Source organism: Pseudorasbora parva, chromosome 1 (assembly GCF_024679245.1).
Source record: "Pseudorasbora parva isolate DD20220531a chromosome 1, ASM2467924v1, whole genome shotgun sequence".
NCBI lineage: Eukaryota > Metazoa > Chordata > Actinopteri > Cypriniformes > Gobionidae > Pseudorasbora > Pseudorasbora parva.
The window spans coordinates 12935410-12957084 of NC_090172.1; the positions used below are offsets into that span (position 1 = coordinate 12935410).

General features: G+C 39.8%; 1 protein-coding gene across 1 annotated transcript in view; it reads right to left on the reverse strand.

The window, feature by feature from the left end:
• The window catches only part of rph3ab (rabphilin 3A homolog (mouse), b), a 40822-nt gene extending 19357 nt beyond the window's left edge, over positions 1-21465 (reverse strand). The window contains exons 1-6 of the mRNA XM_067425945.1: positions 21213-21465; positions 18048-18210; positions 17041-17170; positions 13636-13719; positions 13401-13551; positions 2693-2878 (exon numbers count right to left, since the gene is read on the reverse strand). Coding sequence (XP_067282046.1) covers positions 2693-2878; positions 13401-13551; positions 13636-13719; positions 17041-17170; positions 18048-18193 — 697 coding nt within the window. The 5' untranslated portion in view covers positions 18194-18210; positions 21213-21465. The remainder of the gene's footprint in view (positions 1-2692; positions 2879-13400; positions 13552-13635; positions 13720-17040; positions 17171-18047; positions 18211-21212) is intronic.
• Positions 21466-21675: the final 210 nt, after the last annotated feature.

A 21675-nucleotide genomic window follows, 5' to 3' on the forward strand; every position in this document is an offset into this window, starting at 1 on the left:
AGCCCAATGGAGCAGTTTTAGACTCATATTCTGACTAGAATTGAGTATTACCACGTCAGGCAAATTTTCAGTACCACAAGGGGAAAAAAGCTGCATAAACTGCCAAATAGATATTTTTAATATAATATATATTTTTTGCCGTCTATTGGAAGTCTAGGCATTTAAAAATTTCTTCTGAAGAGATCACTTTATATGATAAAGCTTTTAAGTTTTTTCTCATATATAAACATTGATCAATTACTATTAAAATTCTCACAAATATTTGGTAATTCAATGTATTTTTTTACAACGGGTAATTGTGTTGCATTAGCTTACACACAGCACAAGGAAGCTTGATTTCGAATGGTAAATTGAATTTAAAAAGACGAGTAAACAGTAATAAAATAAGAACAAATAAACAGATTACAAACAATAGCACAAATAAATACAATAGAATAAAATATACAAATTAAATAGACTGCTTTATTTTTTTCTGGTAGGTCTAACATTCAGGTAAGAAACGGAATAAACAAAAATTAAATTTAATATAACATTGATAAAAATTCAGACCAATCACACACTTACACTAACACGCTGTCATGAGAAAAAAAATCCAGCAGAACGCGTATTCGCCGTGTTCAGAGGGTTAACCGGGCTGAATGAGAAAATGTGGTGCTGGTGCGTGTCAACTCGCTGTCAGTCGGAGACAAGACTGCAGTAGCCCTCTCAGAAACTGAAGCTTTCACGCCTCGATTGCCCCCCGGTGACCGGTCCCAGTATAGTTGCCCCTCTGTGTTTTCTAATGGACACGAGGCAAACTAAACAATAAAATTACACTTCAAATATTTTTTCCCCAAAGTTAGTTTATGTCATTGAAGGCAGTTATCATCACGATGATTTCATTTCAGGTGTTCAAGAGTTCGTTTTTAAAATAACTTTAGTTTTAGTTAGTTATTTGATGCTATAAAAACTGGGGGGTGTGACGTCATGATTGACAGCTGAGATTGACGCAAGATCAGCAATTTAGGTTAAAAAGTATATTTATTTAAAGGTTTAATGACTGATCTGTTTAATGACTGGATTCCTCATGATGTTCTAAACTGCCATAGGCGGTGAAGCACCGGAAGTGTTTGAGTGACCATCTTACTATTTCCTACCGACAGAGGGCATCATTGACGCACAGCCAAAACATTGAGCTAAAATCACCCAATTTGCAGCGATCACCCAATTTTCAATCACCCAATTTCAATCAGCCTCACAGGATTAGTTTTACAATATATGTATGTTAATTAATAGTTACTTCAGATGTTATCTGTAATGTTTATGGTCTTTTCGGAGAGGACAAGTCGTATATTGAAATCGTTAACGTGAGTGTCTACTGCACACTGCCAACACAGGTAACGTAACTGAACTAACACAACATATATATCTTTATGTATGCAATTATGGAAAAAATATAAAACATTAACACATCTGTGTTTAGTTGCAGAAATTGATACGAATAGCTTATACAATAAATATTAACACAAGCCATATTACTATACTGCACTATATTGTATTACAATTCAAAGTTTGCCATGCATCATCTCAGAAATAAAGCAGTCAGCGTCATCTGCCTGAATTAGTTATAATATGTATATTTTATTTCCTGATTGATCAACATCTATTTCAGACTCTTAAAGACATATGAATTGTAAAAGTGTGTTTTGTGTTTCATGCTCATGTTTTTAGTTTATCATATTCACAGTCATGTTTGGTTGTCATGCACTTCCTGGTTTGTCATGTGATCCTGCCATGTGCTCTCTTTTCTTGTGTTCTGTTGTCATGTCTTTGGTTTATTGGTTAATCATTGTTTTATGATCCTGCACACCTGGGAACGCTGCTCACGTATATGGTAAGTTTGAAAATTATTGAAATACAATCTAAAAATTAAATTAATCTACAAGTCAGCGTTTTTTTCTCCGCGGGTTGTTTTCTATGTCCGCGGGTTGAAGCGACTATAATGTGATATATAGACCCATGAGTGCAAATTTTAACAGCACCCTTGCCAAAATAACACACATTTTACCCCCCAAACACAATTTTTCCCCCAGAGAACCCCCCAAGAAGCTATTGTTTAGGGCTAGTAGTTGGCGGGTTTCGTTGTAAAAACTTGACAACCCTGTCTGCACATGCGCTGGAATACACGATCTTTGCTGGTGTTGTAAAAAAATAAAAATAAATTAATGATACACAGAGTACTTACCCAACATGATCATCATTTCTGAGAGAAATTGTGAAGGTGAATGCATATACAAACAAGCTCGCCGTTCAAACAAATATAACCCAAGCCCCTTTGATGACGTGCATGATTATGTTACTGTTTATCATCTGTCCGTCATCGTCTAAAGCCTGCCCTGATGATTTCATTGGTCCGAACAGTTTCTGTTCGGAGGTAATTACTCCTCTATGGATTGAGGCCAGACCGAACTGCCCGACCTAAAAATTTTGTGGGCAGGGCTAAGTTCGGCTGGCATCCAGGCTAATGGAGGTCTATGGTGAGGAGAAAAATCCTGGAATGTTTTCCTCAAAAAACTTAATTTCTTTTCGACTGAAGAAATAAAGACATGAACATCTCGAATGAGATGAGTCAAATATCAGGTGAACTAATGTAAAGCCTAGCTAATACATGTTTAAACCACACCTGATGTGTTTTATAAAAATGTGTTGTTACCTGGCTGGAATGTGCTGGATGAGTTTTGTCTGGCAGCATGGACATTCACAGTCTTTTTCATCATCACTGGAGTATTCTGGGGGCTTCCAGTCTCTCCATCTGCCTCCGAGTAACTTTGAGTTTGAAAGTGAGCAGGTTTTGGAGCCACGGGCGGTTTTTGGGTGGTTGGTGGATCCTTTGTTGGTTCTGGAGGATATACAAGAAACACAAATTCAGCCATATACATTTAAGAAGCACTGATGCAGATAAGGCTTTTTAATAGAGTAACATTTCAAAGTCAAGTCACATTTCAGGGCTCTACATTACAACCATATCAGTCTCACTGAAAATTACTGTGAGCGAATATGAAAATATATTTAGGCACACCGATGCAAATCACCTGATCAAAGCTCATGAATAGTAGCACAATACAATCGGATTTCATGCCTTCAGTCAACAGAGCAAGCATGAAAAAGTTGTGTGCGAAAGACAACTGTCAAGGTTCTGTTATCTGTATTTGTATTACTATAAGCCCTGTTCGGACAGTAATTATTTCTTGTGGTGTCGTAAGGTATTTTCATAATTTATAGGGGCTAGTCTATGATTTTATTGCCGTCCGAATCCAGAATGTCCTTTTTTTTCTCCCACCACCCGCATAAAAATTCCCGGCCGAATTACCTACTGTTTTTGGACAAACACCATGGACGTGTGGTCATTTAATTGCCGTCCGAATCCACATCTCTTCAAGAGTTTTCAAGAATATGTCACTTAAAAATTCACTGTTTATATCCTTTTTGACCCCTGCAGAACATGGTATCATTGCACTTCGCTGCAATTTGGATGCATCTAAACATAAAAAGTATAAACAAGTTTTTTTTTTCCTTTATTTCACCAATGAAAAATACACCATATGGACAACAGTATTCAGACACACCTTATAATTCATGAATTGAAACATTTCAATAAGACTCATTGCCACAGGTGTACAAAATGAAGCACCTAGCTATGCAGTCAGCATGTACAAACAAAACAAATATTGTTCTGAAGACCTTAGTGAATTTATGAATCTTTAGTTTTTTTTTTAAGAGACATTATTCAAATCCATTTTAACATGTATGACTGCCTAAATGGCCCATTAACAGTGCAGTATTTCATTTAGTAGTCCACATTATCTAGTCTTTCTAAAAGAAAAAGAAAAAACTAAACTAAAAGCTCATTATGTATATTATTGTAACAAAATAGACAAAGCTCCTGGTCCAACAGGTGCATTAGAGCTTCAGTTAGAATTAAGCTACATAACACAATTTAAAATATTAAAATTACACCTTCATTCTTTATCTCACTTTAGACCACCATTGAGTGTTTGTATTAGTTTCCTGTCGCGGTATAATGGGTATTTCATTCATATGGTGATGTTAAAACATGTTATATTTATCATTTTATATGGAGCTAATCGCTACACCTGTTAGCAGTCATAATGTAAACATCTATTATTGATATAAAATAGCCAAAATCACATGAAAAATCACACAAAAACCTTATTCCATAGTTATCATGTGTTTATTAGCATCTAAGTTCACGCGTAGAAATGTAGAACAGGCTTGTTCTTCACAGAGCCAGAATGAGGCAGTGTCCACACAGGAGGAGTGCGTCTTGCGAAGGGCAATGTTGAGCATGTCAGATTATTGACAGCTCAGTGAGCAAATGAACGCCTGATGACCCATATCTGATGCATATCATTAAAAGGAGACCCAGAGAGAGCTCTGTGCATGTCTCAATTCTTTCAGATCGCATAATTCAATTAGAAATGAATAGAAATGGTATTCTGTATGACGAAATATTTTGCAAACGTGATATGTCAATATTTCTCCAAATATGAGCACTTTTAAACTAAGAGCTAAACTGAAAGCTGTTCTTTGTGATCTGTGTGAACACAAATGAGCCAGTGCAGATGAGAGAGAAATGAGATGCGTGTGATAATCTATTCAAAATATCGTTCATAACGGATCGATTATAATGCGCTACTGACATAAATTAAGAAATTAATGTCACTGCAACCCAGTTTTATTATAAACAGTGTTAAAATATCGAAGCTGGAGTCTTTAATCTGTCTGATGATACTGAGCTTGTCCAGATAAAGTAAGAGTGGGATTTTTTAACGAGCAGTGAATGTTGAACAATAGTAATCTCAGGCCATCTGCGATCTTTGAAAGGCATGGGGTTAAACTTTCTTTATATGTCAATACATAATTAAAATCTAAATACCCTGAAAAAGAGTGTATAAAAATTGTGTGGCTACCATGGCTACCACCCCTTTTGCTACAGGATCTGCCCAAATGCACGCAACCGTTTGAAAGTGTTTAAATTAAATGAAATTAAAATAACTGCCCTTAATTGGTCCTTAGTGGACACTTTTGTCCACGGGGGTCTGAGGTGTGACCTCAAAAAATGTTTTTAAATAATTGTTACATCAATATCTTCAATAATATAAAAACTATCCATTGATGCAATTTTTTTTTTTTTTTTTTTTTTTTTGAATTTATTTACCACTAAAAGTACCATTTTTATGTAAAACATATCTATTTTATATATTTATTTTTATATATTTATTAGTAACTTAATTTTAGTGAAACAAACAATTCCAGTATGTTCAGAGAGCCAAACCCTTAAAATGTGATGACTTTGGTGACATCTGGTGACCTATGTTGGTATAAAATTAATAATTTTCAGTAGCCACTAGATGGCAATAATAGTACCCAATGGCTGCAATATGCATGGCTGCATGAAGGCTGAACTCTATAAACCAGGGCTATTCAAATCTTACCCTGGAGGGCCAATGCGCTGCAGAGTTTAGCTCCAACCCTAATCAAACACATCCACCTGTGATTTTCTAATGATCCTGAAGACATTGATTAGCATGTTCAGGTGTGTTTGATTAGGGTTGGAGCTAAACTCTGCACTGCATTGGCCCTCCAGGGTAAGATTTGAATAGCCCTGCTATAAACCAATGTTTTAATGAATTTAACCTCTTAAATTTTACATTTTATCACAAGTTAAAATTGTAAATTAAAAAAAAATTAAAAATTTTTTTTGTTGTTTTAGACTATAAAAATATGCCAAAACATGCTTAGAAAAATCTAACCATGCAATAAGAAAATGACAAAGTAGGAGATCGTGTGTGTGTGTGTGTGTGTGTGTGTGTGTGCATGCATGTGTGAGTGTTTGCCACATTCAGAATGTTGTATAGACTCACACCTTCATTTCTGTGTATGTATGATCATCATTGTGTTGGATTTTTTTTTTTTTTTGGACAAATAAAAATGAAAAAGCTCTGAAATCTATTAAATTCCCATTGATTCCTATGGGTGGACATTTTTGTCCACGAAGGCCCAATTAAGGAGTTTTTTTTTTTCAACCACTTAACATTGTAAAATCAAGTCAATGTATTTTTTTTATGTTCAGGTGACAAACTTAGAAAAAGTAGCCAAGTCTTGTACCACTCAGATTAAGGGAAGTATTTTTAAAAATAAATAAAAAAAATGCTTTTGGACAGTTTTGTCCCTAAGATCCGTAGAGGTTAAACCGAAATATTTCTGCTGTTCTATATATGCATGCCCTTCTGTCAGGGAGTCTGTTGTCTATTTTTGCTACGCTGCTCGCACTGAATTAAAGTCATGGTGCGTAGTTCTTGATCAACTTGACCTGATTAACATGAAAGAGAACCGATTTCACCATAAAATCATAGTGTGTAGTGTTCCGTGTGTTTCACAAACACCACATAACACTCAGCGCCATTAAATAAATAATAAAATACACAAAAACACATCACTGCCAAAAGATTTTTGCCCAAACTTCCAAGGCCTGTTTGTACAAAAAAATGTACCTTCCCTACCTTTAACTTTCATAGAAATTAATTTGCAGGAATCAGATAAATGAGCTGATGAGCTCTCGTGATGAGAGCTGAAGTAATCACGACTATACTTACGGCATACATTCACAACTCCTTAGCCTTTGGCCAAAAATTTGTGACGCAAATATCGTCAATTTGCATCATCGGAGGAATTTTTACAGGAATAAAACGCATAAATCTCTTGTCTCAGGGGGATATGAGAGGGGAAGGACAATCATTTGAATATACTCCAGGGTTTCTACTGATACAAAGCCATATGCTAATCACTGAAGTAACCATTTAATGAACACTCTACTTTGTTTGAAAATAGGCTCATTTTCCAAATCCATTAGAGTTAAACAGTTGAGTTTTACTATTTTTTAATCCATTTAGCTGATCTCCGTATCTGGCGGTAGCACTTTTAGCATAGCTTAGCATACATCATTGAATCATATTAGACCATTAGCATCGTGAATGACTTTATTTGTTCAAAGATAATATTTTTCCTATTGAAAACTTGACTATTCTGTAGTTACAGTGAGGAAAATAAGTATTTGAAAAAATAAAAATCATACAAACATATAGCGGAAAAATCATATATTGTGATTGTCACGGTTGGTAAATCCGCTGTCTCATTCTAGTCTTGTGTGTGTGTGTATGTGGTGCAGGTGTATGTTGTGTGGGTGTGTCTCGTAAACGTTGTTTGTTCTGAGGGGCGTGGTCACTGGTTAGCCTGATCAGCGGCAGCTGTCCATCATCATCACAGCCTACTTAATGTCTTCTCTCCCTCTCCATGTTGTCAGATCGTTGTTTGAATTCCCTGTGTCGCGTGCCTGTTCCATGTTCCTCGTGTTCCCTGTGTACAGGACTCTGGACTCTTCACTCGTCGATCTCACCAACTCACCACGGACTTACCCTCACTATTGCACGCAGTCATCAGGATCCCATCTCAGTCCCTCCGTCACGATCTCCTGCTGTCTGTGTTCCCGCTCTACTGCTTCATCACAGAAGTATCTGTGCAAGGATCTTCCATTACCATACTGAGTATCTGTTCAATAAACATTATCTTTTGCATTGCAATTGCTTCCGTCCTGTTTATCAATACAGAACGATCTGAACCAATCATGGAAGTAGCAAGTGCATCTGCCTTGAAGAATTTCGTGGAGCATAGCATTGCCAGGATGGATCAGCAGCAGGAGAGCATTTCTTCCACCGGACGTGCTGTCCAAGCGCTCGTGACGCAGGTGTCCGGGCTCACCCAGCAGATCCAACTCCTGAGCGCTCCCACTGTGCCACCCACACCGGCCGTTTCCCCCGTCATACCAGAGAGGAGCCATCATCCTGAACCACGCCTACCTGTTCCTGAGAGTTACTCTGATGAGCCTGAGTTTTGTAGAGCGTTTCTCACCAAATGTTCAATGAACTTTTCGCTACAGCCTATGACGTTTGAGAGAGAGGAGTCTAAAGTGGCATTCATTCTGACTTTACTTAAGGGTAAAGCAGTTCTGTGGGGAACGGTGGTGTGGGAGAATAAGGAACCATGCTGCGCCTCGTTCCATGCACTAGCCGCCAAAATGAAGAGAGTGTTCAACCGGAAGGTAGCGGGCAAAGAAGCGGCCAGAAGACTCGCCGACCTTAAACAGGGAAGCTCCTCAGTGGCCGACTACTCGATTGAGTTTCGCACTCTGGCGGCTGAGTGCAAATGGAACGAGGAGGCACAGTGGGATATGTTCCTGCATGGGCTGGCCGACCGTGTTCAACAAGAAATTTACATGCTGGATCTGCCTCCTCAACTCAACGACCTCATCGATCTGGCGCTGCGGGTGGACGCTCACATTAGCCAACTGGGCCAACACATTCAATCGACCCACGACCACGGAGGCGCCAGAGGTCGCGGCAGCTTGGAGGAGAACACAGTCGGTCCCATCGATCATGAGCCCATGCAGGTAGGGAGAGCCCGGCTTTCTCGGGAGGAGAGAGAGAGGCGGAGGCCCCAAGGACTATGTTTGTACTGTGCGAGCCAGGGACATTTTCTACACTCATGCCCGGTAAAAGATCAAGCCCGGTAGTAAAGTTGAGGCTACTCCACCGGGAAGACCTCACCATCCACTCTCCTTCTGGTAAGACTGAGGTGGGGGAACAACAAGACTCACGACGCACGGGCACTGGTGGATTCCGGAGCTGAGGGCAACTTTTTGGACATTCAACTGGCGCACGAGTTACATCTCCCCATCTCATCTCTTCCTAACCAGATCTCAGTCAGTGTACTAAACGGACAAGCACTTCCCAACATCTCCCTTTCCACTGGACCCATAACCCTCATCACCTCTGGCAACCATACTGAGACCATCTCCTTCCTCCTTATGCACTCACCCGTCGCACCCATTGTGTTAGGACACCCCTGGCTGGTTAAGCACAATCCCCAGGTGGACTGGGTCTCCGATTCTGTGTCCATGTGGAGCGAGTTCTGCCACGCCTCTTGTCTTGTCTCTGCTTGTTCTTCTGTTTCTGTTTCTATGTTTCAGGAGAAGGCGATGGATTTGTCAAACGTGCCCGCGGAGTACCGGGACCTGAAGGAGGTGTTCAGTAAGTCTCGAGCTGCTTCTCTTCCTCCGCATCGTCCCTATGACTGTGCTATAGACTTAGTGCCAGGTAAATCTCTGCCTAAGGGCAAACTTTACTCTCTTTCCGTTCCTGAGAGGAAGGCCATGGAGAAATATATTTCTAATTCTCTAGCGGCCGGGTTCATCCAACCTTCCTCTTCTCCAGCGGGGGCGGGGTTCTTTTTTGTGGGTAAGAAGGATGGTTCTCTGAGACCTTGTATTGATTACCGAGAGCTGAACAACATCACGGTAAAGAATACATATCCTTTGCCACTGATGTCATCAGCTTTTGAGAGGTTACAGGGAGCATCCATATTCACAAAATTGGATTTACGCAATGCATATCATTTGGTTCGCATCAGGAAGGGGGATGAATGGAAGGCCGCGTTTAACACCCCCAGGGGGCACTTTGAATACTTGGTCATGCCTTTCCAACTCCCCAGCGGTCTTCCAGGCACTTGTCAATGACGTGATGAGAGAAATGGTTGACCAGTTCATATATGTTTAGCTGGATGACATATAGATTTTTTTATTCGTCTCTCCAGGAACACGTGCGCTGTTCAGAGTGTGCTGTTCACAACGAGTGCTTCAGAGGCTGTTACAGAATGGGCTTTTTGTCAAGGCGGAGAAATGCGATTTTCATGCACAGTCTGTTTCCTTCCTTGGTTACATCGTCTCTTCCGAGGGATTGCGCATGGACTCTGACAAAGTGAAGGCTGTGATAGATTGGCCAAGTCCAGATTCCCGTAAGGCCCTACAGCGGTTTCTGGGGATCGCCAACTTCTATCGGTGTTTCATTCGCAACTTCAGCCAACTAGCCGCACCTCTGACTGCCTTGACCTCCCCCAGAACGACGTTCAGGTGGTCGGATACAGCTGAGGCTGTATTCTCCAACCTCAAAGGCCCCTTCGTTTCGGCTCCCATCTAAGTCGCCCCTGATCCCACACGTCAGTTCGTGGTGGAGGTCAACACGTCAGAGGTGGGGGTAGGTGCAGTTCTCTCCCAGCGCGCTTCCTCGGACGACAAGATGCACCCCTGCGTTTATCACCCGCCGAACGTAACTATGACATTGTAACAGAGAGTTGTTGGCCGTCAAATTAGCGTTGGAGGAGTGGCGTCATTGGTTAGAAGGGTCGGGGGTACCTTTTATCGTCTGGACCGATCATAAGAACCTAGAATATATTAGATCTACCAAAAGACTCAACTCCAGGCAGGCTCGGTGGGCACTTTTTTTCGGACGTTTTGACTTTACTCTCTCGTACCGCCCGGGTTCCAAGAACATCAAACCCGATGCTTTATCTCGTATTTTTGATCCATCCGAGCACCCAGTTACTCCCGAGTGTATTTTACCGGAGAAAGTAGTTATCTCCACACTCGTATGAGAGGTCGAATCGAGGGTCAAGACGGCCCTAGAAGGGGTAACGCCTCCGCCCGGTTGCCCACCGAATCGTTTGTTTGTTCCGGAGGGGTTACAGTCCAACGTTATCCGATGGGGTCATTGCTCCAACGTGGCCTGTCATCCAGGGATAATTCGCACTAGGCACTTAGTAAAGCAACGGTTTTGGTGGCCATTAATGGCTCGCGATGTCCATGATTTTGTTTTGGCTTGCTCTGTTTGCGCGGTTGGTAAGACGTCTAACCGACCTCCAGATGGGTTACTCCAACCGCTATCAGTCCCTTCGAGACCCTGGTCCCACATTGCGCTAGATTTTGTCACCACCCTCCCACCCTCTAAGGGTATGACGGTTGTTTTGACTGTTGTGGACCGGTTCTCGAAGGCGGCTCATTTCATCCCCTTGCCCAAATTACCTTCAGCCAAGGAGACAGCGGTTACCGTCATTGATCACGTCTTTCGGTTACATGGCCTCCCAATGGACGTGGTTTCTGACAGGGGTCCTCAGTTTGTCTAAATTTTGGACTGAGTTTTGTAAATTATTAGGAGCTACAGTCAGTCTGTCTTCGGGTTACCATCCCCAGACCAACGGTCAGTCCGAGCGAGCCAACTAAGATCTTGAAAGGGTGTTGCGATGTTTGGTTTCCAAGAAACCTTCTACCTGGAGTCAACAACTTTCTATGGTTGAGTACGCTCATAACTCGTTACAAGTGTCATCTACGGGCCTTTTCCCGTTTAATCGTAGTTTAGGGTACCAACCACCAAATTTTCCTAGCCTGGAATCCGAGGTCGCGGTCTCCTCCGCTTACGCCTTCGTCCAGAGGTGTCACCGCACATGGACTAGAGCCCGCGAGATTCTACTCCAAGTGGGGGCGCACCAAGGCTAAAGCCGACCGCCACTGGTCTAAGCCACCCGTATACGTTGTGGGTCAAAAAGTGTGGCTTTCTACCAAGAACATTCCACTCCGCTCTGTTTCTAATAAACTTGCTTCCAAATTTATTGGCCCGTTCACTGTCACCAAGATCATTAGTCCGGTAACAGTCCGCCTGAACCTTCCTCCGGCGTACAGGAGAATTCATTCCGCCTTTCATGTTTCCAAGATCAAGCCCGTGTTTCATTCACATCTTAATCCGCCTGTCCCGGTTCCTCCACCGCCGCGAGTCGTAGATGGGGAACCTACTTATTCGGTACATCGTATTCTGGACTCGAGACAGAGGGGATGCGGATTCCAGTATTTGGTGGATTGGGAGGGTTACGGTCCAGAGGAGAGGAGTTGGGTTCCTGCTCGAGACATACTGGATCACTCCCTTATCGATGATTATCATCGGCAGGTAGGGTCGTCTGGGAACGCCAGGAGGCGTTCCTAGGGGAGAGGGTACCTTCACGGTTGGTAAATCTGCTGTCTCATTCTAGTCTTGTGTGTGTGTGTGTGTGTGTGTGTGTGTGTGTGTGTGTGTGTGTGTGTGTGTGTGTGTGTGTGTGTGTGTGTGTGTGTGTGTGTGTGTGTGTGTGTGTGTGTGTGTGTGTGTGTGTGGTGCAGGTGTATGTTGTGTGGGTGTGTCTCGTTAGGTTGTTTGTTCTGAGGGGCGTGGTCACTGGTTAGCCTGATCAGCGGCAGCTGTCCATCATCATCACAGCCTAATTAATGTCTTCTCTCCCTCTCCATGTTGTCAGATCGTTGTTTGAGTTCCCTGTGTCGCGTGCCTGTTCCATGTTCCCTGTGAACCGGACTCTGGACTTTTCACTCGTCGATCTCACCAACTCACCACGGACTTACCCTCACTATTGCACGCAGTCATCAGGATCTCCGTCAAGATCCCTGCTGTTTGTGTTCCCGCTCTACTGCTTCATCACAGAAGTATCTGTGCAACGATCTTTCATTACCAATGCAGAACTTGCAAAATAGCAGGGTGTTCAAATACTTATTTTCCTCACTGTACATTGTGTACTAGACCAATGGAAAAAGAAAAGTTGGGATTTTTAGACCGATATAGATAGACTTTATAGATATAGATAGGAACTTTGCTGCCGTACCAATATGAATGACATGTCGGTATTGTCACTGTCTATGGTACAAAAAACTACATTAGTGATGTTACATTCTGTTCCAAGGCTTCGGAGCATGTCTCCTGCATTGAAAATTATTTGGAGTTGTTATTTTACTCATTTACTTGCTTCTGAATTAATCAGTAGTTTGTCAATGACTCACTCATTTAGATGGTGACTCATATTTAAAGGTATAATCATTTTCCCCAAAATTTCATATTTTATTTATCCAAAATATTGAATTTACAACATTAAAGGCCCACTGACGTGCCATGAAACGCACATCATTATTTAATGTGTTGACGTAATTTCCACTGAAACGGCTCCAGCTTACATGTCTGAATCTTTTCCTATCGCATGTATAGTGCACTATGTGCCATTCGCCATATTGGAAAAAGTATAAATGTGTGAACAGCTGAGTGATTACAGCTGCAGCTTCAGCATCTATTTATAGTATAGGACACTTCAGATTCTAGAGCGCATTTGATTGGACACAAGATGTGATGAGAATATGAAGTCTATGATGATGTCATACAAATTTTGATTCATTTTAACGGAAGTGAGAGACTAAGTTTTGAATGCTTATATCTCCTAAATGCAAAATTTTGAACTTCAATTTTGATTTCAGGGGCCTTTAAAATGAGTAATGCAATTGTAACCTCAGCATAAATGTATTCAAGTCACATAAAAGTCTGTGTAAATAAATCTAAAGGCCACTTCAGATGCAGCTATTGTGCCGCTTCAGCAGTGCAAATATGGATTTTATTGATATTAAAATCACAGTTTGTCCACCTCACCTGCGACCGGTGCTTGAGATTGCATAGCAACTTTAGGTGCCGCAGGGGTCTTCTGAGGGCTGGTATCTCTGGGCCTTGAAACGGGCATAGGTGAGGGTAAGAACTGCTTAGGGAGACCTTTGAAGAACCATGCTCCAGATCGTTTCCACACCTTTAATGGAAAAATATGCAAGCAACATTTACAGAATGTTGCACTTTTAGATTACTTTCTTATGGTATTGTTATTCCCCCTCACCTCTCTTTGTTCACCACAGATCTTGCAGAGCCACACAGACCGTGGCCGAGTGTTAGTCTGCACTCCACACTTGGTGCACATGTTCTGAGGAAATAACAGGACATATTTTTAGAAAAACAGACTAGAAGTTCAGGTTCACATGCATTTAATTAAAAACAGTTTAACAAACAGTGAACAGACTAGAAGAAAATATAAAACGTATGCAGTACTTACCATTCAAAATGTGATTTAATGTTTTAGAATTACAATATACAAATTGCATTAAAGTTGGCATGAAACAAAAATCTTTGTATTGTGACTATATATTATATATATAAAAGACTATATATTGTGACATATATCCAAGTGAAGCGTCTTTTCGAATTAGAAAAAATGTACGACAGGACTTGGTTTTGTCCATGGGAAATTGATTGGATAGTTGTATGGTTGTGGTTTGCTATTGGTCGATCTCATGTGAGTGACGGTAGTCCCGCCTTTGTGTTAGTAAACATATATATATATTTGTCACTTTTGATTTCATCGTGACTTTAAAGGTCCCATGGCATTACATTTTCATTTTATGAGGTTTTTCAACATTACAGTTTTTCTCGATTGCTTAAACACATTTCTTGAAACTATGCCTCATATTCTCAAAACTATAAACACAAATCCATAACGTCTCACCCAGTTTCCCAAACAACCTATTTTCAGGTCAAAATGAAGCTCTACAATCAAAACCATTCACTCTTGCTGAAAAACCAAACTTTGCCCTCAGACAAGACACACAAGCCCTCAAAATCACACACACTACAACATAGTCTAACACACTGGTGCAATAAATTCAAAACAACATTTCCAAAACTGGTAAGTTATGTTACTTGTGGTTCCCCTCCTCACAAATCTTTTCACATGACGAACAAAATACACAACCAATGGATACATTGGCACATTTTTATTCATTCATTTATACTACACAGTACAACAACAACAAAAAATTGTATTCCGCCTCAGCCTCCCGTCTTTGGTCTGGGTCAGGCCAGAGAATCTCATCCACATCACAGGCTATATTAGCCCTAGCCTGGCAGCAGGGGTAAAATCCTCTTGCATGCCTTATCCACTCCTGGCACGCATCTACTGACACATGGCCTGGACGAGGTGAACAAGCATATAAGGTTCTCGAGCATACACTTTCCACTAGTGTTGTAGTCAAGACCACCTAAACCGAGACCAAGACAAGACAAGACCAAGACTTTGAAGGGCTGAGACCGAGTCAAGACCAAGACCAAGACAGGCAGAGACCGAGTCAAGACCAAGACCAGTGCATGTCCCCACACTTATGACAAAATGTGGAATATGCATATGATTGGCACTTGTGTGTTAAATTTTGACTCTTAGTGTTTTCACCTGGGTAATTGTGTGCTAATTGAGCTGAAACTATGCTGACTTGAGTGAACAATATTGAATGCTAGTGCTTTCTAAATGACCACATGGTCTAGGCAATGAGAAATTAAGGGATTTGTGTGTAGAGTTTTGCAGTGACAGTTCAACAAATCTGACTCATGTGTCAAAACAGGGAATAGTGTTTATAGTTTAGTGAAATGGGTGTGCTTTTTGATAAATGGCGTTATGGTTTTGAAAATTTAGTTCAAAAGCCTGGTTATAGTGTTTAAGCAATCGAGAAAAACTGTAATATGAGTTCCCCTAGCCTAAATACTGTCCCCAAGTGGCTAGAAATTTTGATCGGTGTAAACCGAGTTCTGTCTTTCTCTGCCTTTGAGTAAATGAGAGCTCAGACGAGTTGATCTTGAAATCTCCTGTTATGATGTCATAACAGGAAAGGTTACCTCCCCTTCCTCTGCTTTTCCCACCCAGAGAATTAGTAGAGAATGGATTCAGTTTATCAGTGGATGTTAGCACAGGCTTTACATATGGATTCGACAGCACTGCCACAGTCAGTGAGTAACAGTGTTCATTAATGCCTGATCTGTGATCAGTGATTTGTGATGTGCAGCTAATCATTCAAGTTCACACAGACTTTCTTTCTAAATCGTTTAATACTGTCAGTCCCGCCGCTGGCCGTCGTGATGCATCAGTGAATCAAGCCAGTGACTTAAATGATTAACTTCATGTCATTTCTGCTAGTAGCATGAAACAAATCTGTTATTTATACGATTAAACTAGAGACAGCGATCAAAGAACTCTCTTTATAATGTTCGGATCTGTCAATCACACGTATCTGCAGTGCACACTTGTCCAAAATGCCGTTATAATGAATGACGCTGTTATGCTCGATGTTGTGTTTGTTGTTAGTTGTGGTGAAAGCATTTTGCGAGAGAAATAACGTTGCAAAGTTCATAGAATAAGGGTCGGCGTGACTAGGACTTTGTTTATTCAGAGCTCTCAGATACAAATAAACAAAATAACAAACAAACAAAAAAAAAATAAACTTGCACTCACATCGCTCTCAACAACTCGGTACAATAACACTTTCTCGGCAATCTTTCCCCAGCTCTCCGTTTCTCTCTAGCCCAGAAATCTAGACGCACCCTAGCGGCAGCAAATCTAATTTGCCGCAAGTGTCGTCTAGCAACTCTCAATACACTTCTGAGCTGTAAACGCCAAACTCTGGTCGGGCCAATCACATCGTGTATAGAGTCGGTGGGCGGGGCTTAACATAATGATGGCAGGGTTGCGCTTGCGTGCTTCTAGTAAACACAGAAGATGGCGAACGGTGGCCTTTCGAATCAGCTTTGACCGCTACTCTGGAAGACTTGGAGTTAAGCTTTTCTCTGAGAAAAGAAAAAAGAACAGCAATGAAGTTATTGTTAAGAAGAGATAATGTGTTTTGAGTTTTGTCGACCGGATACAGGGAAAGTTTAATCTGTCAACGAGCTCTGCTTCATCTTCGTTGCTCTGGTTGGTTGTAGCGCTATCCAATTTCGTGCATGCCGTGCAGAGGGAGTTTTGAAAGACAACCGTTTATCCCGCCCTTCGGATTGAGCACTGTCAATGGTGAGTTTCCAGACCAAACATCTTGATGTGGGTCTTGCTTGTCAGGCTTGTCTCTCTCTGGACTGGCAGTGAAATACTTTGAAATACTCATTTAAAATTCAAAGATGTCAGCCAATCACAACAGTTCACTGAAGTCTAACAGCAGACACACCCCTTGAAACAGAGCAGTCAAGCCAGAGGGCTAATATCAGTATAGTAAAAATGCCTTTTATTCTAAATTATGATCTTTTAGATTTAAAAACCATACTAACAATATAAGTACACCTCAGGAAACATTATAAAATAATAAACAAAATCCATGCCATGGGACCTTTAGCAAAATGTTCAAATCAAATGATTTAATTAAAATTATCTAAATATGAGGATTAATGTAGATTACTAGTTTGATGAATTTTATTTCGATTAGTTTCTCACCTTTTTACAGTCCTCACAAACCACCGATCTATCACCTCCACCACCCAGCTGCTCGCCACATAAAAGGCAGCGTGACACTCCATCCCCACAAACTGCTTTTTTCATGTTGTCCAGATGATTCACCAGACGTCTATCATACATAAAACACAGTATTCACATGTCTGTGTGCTATGTATTGGTCATTATGTTAACATACAGTGCCCTCCATTTATATTGGTACTCTTGTTAAATATAAGCAAAATAGGCTACATGTTTAGGTGGATGGATGGAGGGATGGATGGATGGATGGATGGATGGATGGATGGATGGATGGAAGGATGGAAGGATGGATGGATGGATGGATGGATGGATGGATGGATGGATAGATAGATAGATAGATAGATAGATAGATAGATAGATAGATAGATAGATAGATAGATAGATAGATGGATGGATGGATGGATGGATGGATGGATGGATGGATGGATGGATGGACGGACGGACAGACAGACAGACAGACAGACAGACAGACAGACAGACAGACAGACAGACAGATAGATAGATAGATAGATAGATAGATAGATAGATAGATAGATAGATAGATAGATAGATAGATAGATAGATAGATAGATAGATAGATAGATAGATAGATATGTCTTCTCTATACACTTCTTATAGCACTTCTAATAGAAAACATTGATAGGGACCTGAGACCAGTCCTCCATATGTAATCTCGTCAAGTTTACACAAAGGTTAGATGTTTTGTGAATGAAAGACCAACAGGCTAAACTGTAAAGGCAGTTTCACAGAACTGTTTCACAGCCTGTTTTAATCATATCAAAGGTGCCAAAATCAGTGGAGGAGGCTTCATGTAAACACATATTAAATATATCACACATTTGATTTTTCTCAGGCCGTCCACACATGATGAACTAAAACTAAACTATTCAAATTGAAAATATTTGACTAAAAGCCTTATTGAAGCCGTATTGCAGTGACAACCAATGCATCAATGAACTCTTTCTCACCCAATCCTCTCTTGCTCCATTGCCTCCATTTTTTCAGCCCGGGCAATTACACTGTTGATGATCTCCTTCTCTTCATCAGTCAGCTCGGCGGCAAGAGGTCCAGACTGCACATGGACACCTTTCGTGCCCATCACAGCATCTGTCATTGTGAAATCACTAGAAACTGTGACACACACAAAAAAAAAAAAAAAAAAAAACCTTAGCAACTCTGCAGTTTTAATTGGGAATTGTTGGCAATTTAAAGCTGTGCTATGCAACACGTAAAATACCACAACATTTTAGTACGTTTTTATCTTATCTTATCACTTTGATAAGCCTATAATAATGGTTTATATTTCAAAGGTGTTGGGACATTTTTTGCTGGAATTTGCACAGTGCATACGTCATTCACCATGCGTCACATTTATTTTGATAGTAACATATTAACAAACACTTATTCAGTTTAGGGCTCTCAAATATGACACATTATAGGCTACTCATTAAATTTATAATAAATATTTATATAAGGCACATGGATGTATTTTACAGTCGAACCAAAATGTATTCAGACAAGTTCAACATTTTCAACAGTTTATTCGCTATAGTTTAGAAAATGGTAGTGAAGAATGTTGGTCCCAATTTTTTTTTAAACCAATTTTACAGTCATAAATGAACTGTAGTGTCTTGTACCCACTGGTATCTGGTGTCTGAATAATTTTTGGGTTGACTGTATATGTTTGTAAATGAAAGTGTTGTCATTTATGTGTTTAAATTATATTACGTAATCTTAACTCAAACTCCTATGCATGCCTCAAGTTTCATCCGTGTGATGACATTGGAGGGTCTTTAGAATCAACGCACTTTGTCAAGTGAAGAGAACTTCACCAGATATCAACTACGCAGTGAGTAGGGAGCAGCGAACACTGCGTACGGACCCTGTGAATCAGAATGCAGCTCAGGTCTTGCAAAGACTCGTCCAACACGACCAATAGGAGGCACTACAACAAAGCCCAATGTGTTTTGGGCAGTAACTCAAGTAGGCCTAATTTATGTAACATGCAATAGATAGACACTGCTGACATAAAGTTACAAAAGAGTCTAGATATGAGGAATTTAACCTATATTATAGGTTAGGTGTTTACACAATTTAATAATAATTTTTAAAAAAAATTGGTCCTCATTGCTGTACCTGACTTTCAATGATATTTTAAATTCTATTCATTTTGCACATAGTTCTATTTTCGTTTATATTTATTTGGTTGCACTAAATAAAGGTTTATATATTGTTATGTGGGTATAGGAGACATGAAATTCAAAACACCATTTATCAAATTGTATATTAATCAGGAATAATCACATGCTTTTAACAATCAACTTGTCACTTTTTAAATGCGAAAAGCTGCCAGAATACATTTAAATAATCATCGTTATGTATTTACATTTTAACTTTTTTTTTTATTAATTTTGAACAAAAAAGTTTAGAATTTAAAAAAAAAAGTAATTTTGTAACGTATTGTGAGAAATGATATATGGTGTTTACATGTCGCTAACAAGCCCAGTCCAGACCTTTCACATTTCCAATGTCAAAAAAGGACTAATATAATATGACTATATGAGAAATTAATCTTTTAATTTATTAGTTTATCAGTGGGCTATAGATATGTATGAGAAAACATGGGCTAATCTGCCCTATATTATTATACATAATAACAGTGTTATTAGTGGGCCTATGCAGATTTATACATCTTGACTTAAATCTCATTAAAACTCTACAAACTGTTTTTGTTCTTTAAAAACTTTTTTTTAACTGAGTAGGCCTACAGTTATAGCCTAACACTAGCCTATATTACACCTCTTATAAAAAGTAACCTATTCACATTATTAGCATGCTCTCCCTATATGTAAAATATCAAGTTCAGTATAGTTCACTTGCATGTTGGTTTAATATCTAATTTAGCTCATTTTATTATATGATCATTTATTATTATTATTTTATTGCAATGATACAATCAATAAATCAAACAAATCTGTCTACACATTTTAGTAGCCATATTCTTTCTTCACATACTCCATCTTTCCACATCACTGATCTATGCCACGATAATGCATCTTATAAATCATTTAACATGCTATTTCCTGATTATTTTCCTGTAAATGTACGACGTAAAGGTTATTTTGAGAATAGGTGAGTAGCTACTAAAGACAACTCACATTTATAAATAGCAGTCAGATTTGGCATCTGATCAAACAGCTATTAAAATCTTTTTGCATAGTCATTTGACTGCAATAATCCACGCCTTCATCACTGTCCTTCAGTGCACACTGAGTTTTACTGTAAGGAAAATACTTGAATTATCATTTTGAAACATAAAGCAGAATGATTAAGAGAAAAATCATTTCAAACCTCAGCCCGCAAACGAGCAGAATGACAAAATCTATATGCGATAAGTGTAACTAGGTCATATCTGCGAAAATCATACAGAAAACACTTATTTTGAGACCCCTGAAAGCATGTGACTGGTCATATACTCCCACTGTAAAGGAGAAAAAACACGATGGTAAAGTGTAGTATTAATTTATTTCTCTAAAATGCACGAAGCAAGATTGACTGGTGCCTTGCTGCGCAATAAGAGTCGAACCGCTCGCCGACCATGTCTTTAATACCATTAGAGCGGCTTCGAGTGAAAGCACCTGCATCTCACAACGTTAAACAGAAGCAAAACCGCATCGAGATGACACACCTTACGCGTATCTTCTGCCAAACAAAAGCATGTAGGTTTTGACAGTCATACGGGATAATAATCCATCGATAGAAAGCTCATTCCTCACATAAATTCATTTTTTTTTACAGCAAATCATTGTTCAGCCATCATGTCCATATAATTTCATACAGCCCAGACGACTATGAGCAGAATACATTCCTATTGACCGGCGGTAATACAGCTCAATTAGCATCTCATCCATGTAAAATGAAAAGATACCATGGCATTTTTTTTCATTCAAGATTTTTCTGTATTAAATAAATCGCCAAAAAGTCATCAGGATTTATGTGAGACCCAAGCACAGAACTCTTCATGTTTGTCGACCGGGAAACGCTGTCATTGTTTTATGCGTTGTGTTAATAAACATATCTGGAATAGAGCTAAGTAAGTAAACAAAATTCCTAAAATTTCTTGATATCCTTACCTGATAACAACCGCCCACTCTTGAAGGAAGTCGACTGCAAACAATGCGGACTATAGTGAGGTCAGTATTGAGCGAAATCAGCGGCTGCGCATAAGAGAGCGGGTCTAAAGAGGCATATTGTGCACATCAAAATCCAAATATTCTTTTCCTGATTTTCTTTTTAGCAGACGCCTCTCTGAGCTTCGCATGTAACCCTCTTTCTTTATTTAACGCCCGTGATACCTTGCGGTGGAAACCCCTGTAGCCTACTGCCAAGTGTTAAGAAGAGAACGATCTAACTCCCAGATAACATAATACAAAATGCCCTACATACGTTTTGTTAACGTTCCCATTAAGCTATGAATACATTATTTCTGAATGTTCTCTTAACGTGTTTTTTTTTTCTTTTTCTTTTTTTTCTTGGTTATGCGAACGTTAAGGTAGGCTATTCCAATTTTGCAAACATTACGGGAGTGTTTCTTTT